We start from the raw sequence: 9,598 nt of genomic DNA, 5'->3' as shown, positions 1-9,598 counted from the left end.
GAAAACCCCTGTCGTAGAGGGGTAATATCCTTCTCACGTTTTCCACCCTTAATCCATTTTCATGCCTGAAAGTAATATTGAAGCATGCTCATTTCAGGCCATTTAAAACCATTTCAATCATTTTAGGGGACTCATATGTGGGGGACTACTTTTGGACATAAGTAATGTTTTAGACCTAAACGCTGTTGTTTCCCACCCTGGACCTGTAACTGGTAAGTCATTCAGAAATGAATAATTTTTATAGAGGGCTTCTACTTAAACCCGCACAGTTTTTCTACCCTTCACACCAACCACTTACATGTATTGTAAATAATCTCATGTGATGCTACTTGCCCAATCGAATGTGTATTCTGGTAAGCGTTGCCTATGACTCCAGTAAGATATTCACACGTGGAAGAGACTGAGAGAGACGCAAAAGTCAAAGGTGTAGAGTCTGAGGTTAATTCACATGGCGTTCCTTCAAAAGAAAAATGTGGACAGCAAGACAACACTCAATAACCTAGACAGAACCAGTCAAAAGCTTGGAGATTGCTTTAAATGAAAATGAGTCACATCAATGTTGAAGGTAAAGCCTTAAATGATCCTTGACAGCATTGATAAAGAAAACAAAACAAGAAAGGTAAAAAGCCCCTTTGGGGTAATTAAGTTCTTGATCTCAAGAAAAAGTGTGAGCAGGTTGTCAGTGAAGAAAAAGGAAATTATAAGTTCAAAATGTCCACAGGGAGCGACCAAATGACACCAGCAAAAAAAATCATAGGCTAGCCCACTCTTTTTTTAATCTCTAAAATCATTAAATACAATATTAACGATGAACGAAGTGCTCATTTTGTACGATTGATCAAATTTTTAACCAAACCCAAATCGAGATCCTGCTGGAGGAAGAATTCAACACAAAATGATTGACAGAGTAGTACTAAAAAGTGTCCATGAAACCGATTAAACATTTTATTTGCTTTTACATTTAGTAACATGTATTGTATTTAACTATGCAACATCTGTTTCATCATGGAGGACAAATCTTATTATATATTCTCACATATAGTAAAGTAAGCATGCAACAACCACATGCGTGTATATATGTGAAAGCTGTTTAAATTATGGCAGTGGGAAAAAAAGATACACACCAGACTGATTTAGATACACCTTGAATTATAAGCCAACGATTGTAAATATACTGCCAGATGTTTTGACTGTATTTCTAGGTACAGACACTGAACGCTGAATTAAAGGTCAAACCCGCTGGGCACGACTGGATGAAAAATCTTCCTTGAATGCCACATTGGATAAATCGTGTTGGGTCAGGATGAGGAAAGAAGCGGCCTGCATTTCCATTACAAAGGTCTGCAAACGATGTAGTAGATGGAACTGGGGCGGCGGTGGTGGTGGTAGTCGGTCTGATTGTAGTTGTCGTAGTGGGAGTTGTTGGTGTTGTTGTGGTAGTGGGCCTGATTGTAGTTGTCGTAGTGGGAGTTGTTGGTGTTGTTGTGGTAGTGGGCCTGATTGTAGTTGTCGTAGTGGGAGTTGTTGGTGTTGTTGTGGTAGTGGGCCTGATTGTAGTTGTCGTAGTGGGAGTTGTTGGTGTTGTAGTGGGAGTTGTGCTAGTGGGCCTGATTGTAGTTGTCGTAGTGGAAGTTGTTGGTGTTGTAGTGGTAGTGGGCCTGATTGTAGTTGTCGTAGTGGGAGTTGTTGGTGTTGTAGTGGGAGTTGTGCTAGTGGGCCTGATTGTAGTTGTCGTAGTGGGAGTTGTTGGTGTTGTTGTGGTAGTGGGCCTGATTGTAGTTGTCGTAGTGGGAGTTGTTGGTGTTGTTGTGGTAGTGGGCCTGATTGTAGTTGTGGTAGTGGGAGTTGTTGGTGTTGTAGTGGGAGTTGTGGTAGTGGGCCTGATTGTAGTTGTCGGAGTGGGAGTTGTTGTTGTGGTAGTGGGCCTGATTGTAGTTGTCGTAGTGGGAGTTGTTGTTGTGGTAGTGGGCCTGATTGTAGTTGTCGTAGTGGGAGTTGTTGTTGTTGTAGTGGGAGTTGTGGTAGTGGGCCTGATTGTAGTTGTGGTAGTCATGGGAGTTGTAGTGGGCCTGATTATTGTTGTGGTAGTAGGAGTTGTTGTTGTGGAGGTAGGGAGCATGGTTATGGTTGTTGTAGGGGGGGTTGTGATAGTGGGCGTTGTTGTGTTTGTTGTAGGGCGAGGTGTACTGCTGAGGTCAGGAAAACCTAAAAGAATGAGAGTCAGATACTGTGTTACATGCTTTTTACACGTGTTTGATCATGTGATAATATTATGATGCTGAGCATGGCTACAATTCCTCCTTCATGAGGTATCTAATTACTGAATGCTGATGGCATTCAATCAAATACACACTATATTGCCCATGGCATCGCTGTTTTGAGGCCATTGGAATATATCTTGCAGTTATGCTACAGGGGATGTGAACATTAAACATGGTCTTTATGAAAATCTGTGATGGGAAGTTCGCCATCAATACTTTCTATTCGGCAATCACGGAAAATGCTTCATTGTGAACGACACATCCATTGAATTTTTCAATGGAACTCTTGTGTTGCCGGCTGCTAAATAGAAGCTAAAAGCACACATGACATGTGGAACTACTAATTTATTACATTTATTTCTGATTAATCATGGTGAACGGCTTTTCTACAGACAAATCAGGGTCTTTCCAAAGCACAGTTCTGCTTATTAACTACAGCAACAGCAACTACAAGAATTTTCTATTTACTTAACTAATCTTGTAAACTGTAGTTATTGGCCAGAAACTTTATTAGTACGGATGTTTGAACGAGAAGATCCCACATCCGTATATAATACATTTAAGAGATTTAATTATTATTTTTAACTTCATAAAGCTAGATCTAGGCAGCTCATAATAATTTAATACCCAAATATTTCTCAAAACCAATATAATAATTTATTTCCTTTGTTTTCTCTCGTAAATGACCACTGTGATGATATTGATAATTAAGTATTGTTTATACTCTTATAAGCATATTTTTTTCTATTTCGTAAAGTAAGTTGGGGTTTTAATAAGGTTACATTTTGTATATTGGACAAGTAACTTTGGCAATTGAAATTCCTAGGCATAGTTGCTGAAAAAGCCTAACATCAAGTCCTGATAGGATTCGATGTAAATGTTTTAGATTACCTGGAACCAGGAGGTTATGCAGGTGGCCGATGAAAGGGTTTTCCCCCATTTTACAGTATGTTCCAGTTTTGTCATCCAGATCCACAGACCAGACAAAGGCTCCTCCAAAGTTGTTGCTCTTTAGGTAATTGACCTGAGAGGATGAGAAACAACACATTTCAACAGCGGACGTCATTTCGACAACATTTTTATTTCACTAAATTTGAAAAAGAAATTATTGAATACCTTTGTAGTAAGGCTGGTTTTGTCATCGAAACCAACCCACTGATCTTCTGGGACAGCAAAAGGGACTTGCTGGTCAGCGATCAGCTGGGAAGGAACCCCTTCAGTATAAAGGCAGATCTGAGAAGGAAGCATCAAATATCAAATTGATTCATTCAGACAGAAATTACTCACACCAAATAGAATAATTGGTTAGTATATAATAAAGCCTTTTATATTTATCAATAATATTCACATCATTCATATTCACTACTTGCTTTTTTACCTCATAAGTGGACCAGAATCCTTCTTCCCCGGTGAAGCAGCCTTCTTCACCAGGGCCGCTTGCTGGTGCACCTACATCCATGGATGCAGTGGAGAGGTCAAAAGCACGGCCATATGCCGCCAACCCCAAGTTGAGCTTGTCTGTAGGTGCTCCCTGGTCTCGCCAGTACCTCATGGAAAAGTTCTACAATGGTGAGAGAGCTTAACAGTCAGGCTGAAAGGACATCTCTAAGTAGGAAGGTGTTTAGGCAGTTGAAATATAACTCGCCGTACTTACAGTGTTCAAGTAGGTTTGGTTTCCAGTCTCTTGGGCTCTTTGGAATAAGGGGCTGTGATGTCCCGTGACGCTTTCCCAGGGGCCGTGAAAGTCAAATGTCAACACATTGATGAAATCCAGATACCTGTTAAAGTGCCAGACCTCGTTAACCAAAACATGACAACAGCTCACCATTGGTATCATTTCAAGTATTTATTTAAATGAGCTTACGTGGAAACCTGCGGGACGTCATAACTGTCATCGATGATTGCTTTCTCGGCAGAGACGCTCGCAGTGAGGAGTAATCTGTCACGGCCAGTTGTTGTTCCTTCAGCCACAAAGGCCTCGTTGAGCTCCTGTTAAACGAAGAAAAGAAACACGGTTCAGTGTCTTTACAACATAGTGTTATATTTTTTTAAATAGCTTTATTCTGTACGGTGCATTTCAGACAGAAGATAAATTCAAGATCTGACCTTGCACAGCAATGTGAAGCTCTGTTTGCCCCCTGGTTGGCTTCCAGCTCCTCCCGGGTACCTCCAGTCCAGGTTTAGCCCATCAAACCCATTGCTTCTTAGCAGCGTGATCGCAGACTGGATGAACGTTGCTCTGTTTGGTTGGCTTGCCCCCATTGAACTGAATCTGGTAAGCATTCAAAGCAATATAACCTTTGAAAATGTAGGTGATGCAATGGGGATATTTAACGGTTAATTATATGCCTGTGTTGAAATAAATACTGATTTCTGATTACATTTATGCTGTGTGGGGCTTGATAATGACGATCATTTTTGGTTATAACGGCTGTCATTTTAAGGGGATGATTAGGACCCAAACAGTTTGCATCAATATGTGTATTTATGTACTTGTATTTATTTGAAGATTACTTTCAAGCAACCTTCTTTCAATAACGAAGACATCAGCATGTATTCTCTTTCAGTATGTGCTTATATTCATATGGAGTTTCCAAATATTTTCATCCCATAGTCCAGCGATTCCCAAAGTATGGGCCGCGAGAGGTCATTTACAATAAATAAATACAATGTTTTTAATTTTCAATTTTGAAAAGTTTGAAATTAATATCAAAATATTTATGATGCGGCACAGTAGTTATGTGAAACATTAATTGATGAAGCACAAACAATTTAAACGAACAGATTAATAAAACAATAAGGCTCTCGCTCGTAACGGCTACTTTTGTCCGCCTGTTGTTATTCAACAAAAGGCGCCGCCAAACAGGGGCACCCTCTTGTAGTATTAAAGTATATATACCGTATTTTCCGCACTCCAAGGCGCACTTAAAAGCCTTCAATTTTGTCAAAAAAAACGATAATCTGGAGCGCCTTATATAGGGATCAATTGGTTAATCGGTTGATCCATACTGGTTGTACACGGCGCTCAAGGCGCTCAGCCAAACACGCCAAAGCTCGTCTACGACGGCGAGATGCTGAGCGGGCGCTCAAGCGTGTGAGATATGGAGCTTGTTTCAGGGCGCGTCGGAGAAACAAAGCTGTCGTTCTCGCCGAGCACTTGAGATTAAAGAGCGAGAGACGGTGCCCTTTTCTTTACAGTAGCTGAACCATCTTAACGGGGAAAATAAGTTATTCTAAAAGGAGCCCTTAGCAGGCGGCGTGGCTGGAGAGCAGCCAAAGATTTAAGGCGTGGATGGCGAGAAGGGCGGCGGGAGCGGACGCACCTCGCAGCATCGATCGGACCCTGAAAGCACCGTCTCCACTCGGTTAAATTCTTAAGGTCATTTAATCATCCCTAGTTTATGTTTTGATCAGAGTTGTGATTAAAGGTTTGGGTGGGCCGCAAAAGATTTTCAGATTTCAAATTGGGCCGCGGTATTCTTGAGTTTGGGAGCCGCTGCCATAGTCTATCTCACTTATCCTTAATTTCTTAATCTCTTTAGGTAATTAAGTACCAGAATCTCTCCTTGTGGTATCTCATTTGTATAAAACAATGCACCATCCATGCTATGCAGAACCAAAATAACCGCATTGGACACAACATGTTTTTCCTTCAGCAAAATACCAGCATGTTGAAGTGCTGCTTAAAGTCGTCTTTGCTCGCACAAACAAAAGGTTCTAAATGTTCTTGCATGTGACTCACCTCTGTCCGCTTAAGGAAAGGCCTCCAACCGCCAAGAGGGTTTTGAGCTGTGGATTGCTGTGGGAGGATAAAGGTTTTGTAAGGATTGTTTGACAAAACACAAAATCAACATCGTTTCCACAAAATGAAAAGGTTAAAGCACTGACCGTCCTTTGAGTTGATTGAATGACACATAGCTCTGTACATCATTTGATTGGCTGGGCACCAGCTCGTTTTGATCGTTTATGCCGGAGAAGGCATATATCAGATGCGTACACAGGTTAGGATCAATATCGGAAACCGTGAACATCCCATTCCCCGCTCTGTTTGCAGCCACATTGTTATAGTAACACACCAGCCGGGTGGAGGAGGCTGAGACGTGGGAGAAAAAGATGATGGTTTTATTTAGTCATTATTTATCTTCTAATAGGTCTGCTGATTGTGATTAATGCATGTTACATACTTACCAAAGCTGGCGATGATCAAACAGAGACCTTCAAAATGAAAGATTGGTTAGTATTTGGTTAAAAGTCATGCTGAACAGATCAGTTAACCCAAATTACAATTTAAAAAGGTGAAAGGAATTCTGTTTAATGTGTAAAGAAGGCAGAAACAGTATACGTAATAATCTGGATAATCAGGTATACTGTTTCTGAGTAATCGGCATGCTGTTTTTGGAAAGTTGCAGATACAACAAACCAAATTCCATTCATTCTCACTGTAGTTTGAGGGACAGAAAACATTGGTAAAGAAAACAAAATACCGCTGGAGTTAGGTGAGATAATGTGTTTTTATTATTTGGAGGAAGTAAATCCTGATGGAAACAATAATTAGAAAAGTGTGCCTTACCTGCGATAAGAGTGAGCTTGCACATGTTGACGCTATGCAGATAAGCAGAAGACAAAGACAAAAATGTTAATTATGGGGATAGCGCTTATAAGGCCGTACCGACACACCAGGAAGAAGAACAACGCCCGTCCCCTGATTGACCCCCCAGGTTGACCTTTTAGCTGCCATGGTGAGTCAATCCGTCAAAGCCATGCTCTGAATTTGGAACGTAGTAACTTCACTTGTTGCATGTCAAATATTTAATTAATTCGTGATCATTATCCAAAACATTTCACTTCATCAACTAAAGTTCTCTCTTTTCTGTAATCTAATGATTTGTATACAACATTAAGTTGCTTAATCATGAACAATTGTGTCACAGGGCAAGCTTTGAGTTCACATTTTGAAAGAAGTTACTTATATTTATAACCTCACTTTAATTTACAATCAGCTGTCTAGCAGTCACCGCGGTGAAATTTGCATTTTTCCGGCACAGTTAACATTTCCTAACAAACAGTAGCAAAGCTAAAAATACCAGTATACAAAATGATACCTAGAATGTTTGTACGTTAAAGACACATCAAATTATGTACATTTTTAAATTCAACCTGACACTTCAACAAGGCCGGACAACATTGACTTGAATGCCATCTGGCACAATTTAAAATTGGCGTCCCGCAGAAGTTAAAATGTGACTTGTTGAATCCAAAGTTTAAAAGATACTTACAAATATAATGGTGAAGAAAACATACCGTCGCTCAACTGAAAAGAAACTGACGGGTGTCTTGTTGTGCTTTTGTAAGGGAATGAGCTGACGCGGGGTGTGGCGGTAAGTGGGTCAACCACCACGCCCTGTCAGTTTGCTAATTACAGCAATGTTCCGATGTGCGGATAATTATACACTAATGGAATGTAACACAATAAAACAATGTCACCTCATGCCAAGCCCTTTACACCATGTCCAAACTTTTGTTTTCTTAGGGGGACCTTCCTCTTTAATAGGCGTACTGACAGATCATAATTATAAATGCGCAACTGAAATGATTCAGTCATTCAAAACTTCTTCACTCTCTAAAGAACAACCAAAAGACGGAAGCAAGCAACTCTTTTCATTATAATAAAATCTTACATTGGCAGCTGTCAGTTGCTTGTAGAAACAAATCCAGATCTATTTGCGACCAGAGAAATAGGAAAAATATCATAAATCAGACAAGACACTTCTTAGGTAGGTAATAGGTTTCACAGGGCATATACACTCAATATTGTTGTAGTGGATTCAGGAGTTAACTAGGACATGTCTTCTTTTAATGTTGACTTTAAAGTTTTGAGACCGTTAAATGTTGGACCTGAAAAATTGATAACTTTTGTAACATTTAAAAGAAATCTTCAAGAGTATTAACCCAGATAAGAAGTCAAGTTGTGATCCACACAAGAAACAAGAAGTTTGGGCTGGTGATGTATCTTGCGAAGAAAGGTGTCGGATCAAGGGGAAAATATTGCTCAGCATGTCTTAATGTCTGCTTTAACAAAGCTGATTTGAATGGGAAAGTCAAAAGTCAAACCAAAGCATCTGCTTTGGAAATATTCCTTTTTTCCCATGAGCCATTAGATGTTCACCTTACTTCAGATAACACAACACAGAACCAACACTTTAAGTAAAACCAGCATCAACATTCAGCTATTGAATGTTAAACGTATAGGTTTTAAGTGTGTAAGACGTTATTAACATTGTGTCTGCAGGTTAAGATATTAATGACAATGTGGTTTGTTAAAATTGGAATAAAAGAGATACTTACAAATATGTTCGAGAAAGAAGCATTTACTGTCCGTCTGCGGTGACGGACCACGAGTAGGTGACGGGCTATTTAAGGTGGACAGCAGAAAAGGGTTTAGCAATTATTCAGGGTGGGAATAATTACAGCAGTATTCCATTGTCCTAAGCAATTGCAAACAGGTGGAACATAAAACAACAGTCACATAATGACCGGCCCTTAACAAGATGTTCAAATTTCTATTTTTAATTTCTATGTCTATTATAAAGGTTCTTTCTTTCAAACGGGGGAATGCGTATGCTGGTGTACCTGCCTACTTCTACATATACGCAGTACTACCCAATTCATGTGAACACACCATGAAACTAAGTATTCTAAAAAAAAAAAAAAAAAAGATTTAACTTACTGAATGAATACCAATAGAAACAGCGATTCAAATGTAAATAAGCAAAAATCTTGAATGATTGAAATAACTAACTAGTAATATCAGATGAAGCTCTTTCAGGTACCTTTAAGAAAGTTACTCATGTAAAGGATATATAATTCTTTTCTTAAATTGAGGCCAGATGTCTAAAGCATCAAATTCAAAAATAGGTTCTCGACTAGGTGCTTATGTTTAATGTGAGCTTACAAAAACAATGCATATAGGCCCTCACTGAGCATAGTGATAGAAATCAAGATTTTTTTCACATGACTCAAAATTATTTGAGTATTATTACACTGTAAATCAATGACTCTGATTTCAAGAAATGTTTGACATTTGCTCATCATACCACAGTTTAAATAGCTTTTCCACAAGTGCCAGAAAGGCAGCTTGTTTTCCCTGTTTATATCACCTGCTACATAAAGAACAACTGAGAACAACCAAACCAAAAAAAATGAAACAAAAGAAATGTGCCAAATATGTGTTTTTAATAAGCTTCTATTATTGACTGATGAATTCTATGCTATTTCTTTGCATTTATTAACCAGTAGACACATATTATATATAATGGATGTATGTAATATACAACATG

At 39.2% G+C, this 9,598-nt stretch overlaps 1 protein-coding gene across 9 annotated transcripts; it reads right to left on the bottom strand.

Moving 5' to 3' along the window:
* Nucleotides 1-751: 751 nt before the first annotated feature.
* LOC120828944 (chitinase-3-like protein 1) lies at nt 752-8,681 on the bottom strand. Of its 9 annotated transcripts, none has more exons than XM_078087700.1 (14): nt 8,607-8,681; nt 7,940-7,978; nt 6,832-6,863; nt 6,450-6,476; nt 6,150-6,354; nt 6,004-6,060; nt 4,368-4,533; nt 4,126-4,250; nt 3,916-4,039; nt 3,640-3,822; nt 3,378-3,494; nt 3,153-3,285; nt 1,867-2,205; nt 752-1,800 (listed from the first exon to the last, which is right to left on the bottom strand). In XM_078087700.1, exons 3-14 carry the CDS (start codon nt 6,854-6,856, stop codon nt 1,199-1,201), a joined length of 2,103 nt encoding a protein of 700 aa, XP_077943826.1. In that variant the 5' UTR covers nt 6,857-6,863; nt 7,940-7,978; nt 8,607-8,681; the 3' UTR covers nt 752-1,198. The 9 variants fall into 9 exon arrangements, with proteins under 9 accessions (XP_077943826.1, XP_077943831.1, XP_077943829.1 ...); XM_078087705.1 differs by lacking the exons at nt 7,940-7,978; nt 8,607-8,681 and adding an exon at nt 7,538-7,635 and having other exon boundaries at nt 752-1,578; nt 1,705-1,800; XM_078087703.1 differs by lacking the exons at nt 7,940-7,978; nt 8,607-8,681 and adding an exon at nt 7,538-7,635 and having other exon boundaries at nt 1,867-2,020; nt 2,063-2,205.
* Between the last annotated feature and the right edge of the window lie 917 nt (nt 8,682-9,598).

Source organism: Gasterosteus aculeatus, chromosome 2, assembly GCF_964276395.1.
Source record: "Gasterosteus aculeatus chromosome 2, fGasAcu3.hap1.1, whole genome shotgun sequence".
NCBI classification, from domain to species: Eukaryota; Metazoa; Chordata; class Actinopteri; order Perciformes; family Gasterosteidae; genus Gasterosteus; species Gasterosteus aculeatus.
The sequence above is the reverse complement of the archived record's forward strand: the minus strand, read 5'-3'. Positions and strand labels throughout refer to the sequence as shown.

Coding starts and splice junctions, on each gene's coding strand:
- LOC120828944 (XM_078087699.1), bottom strand. CDS start 8,629: ATGCTTCTTTCTCGAACATATTT. Junction 6,477..6,831: donor CAAGCTCACTCTTATCGCAG/GTAAGGCACACT, acceptor TTCATTTTGAAG/GTCTCTGTTTGATCATCGCC. Junction 4,040..4,125: donor GACGTCCCGCAGGTTTCCAC/GTAAGCTCATTT, acceptor GCACTTTAACAG/GTATCTGGATTTCATCAATG.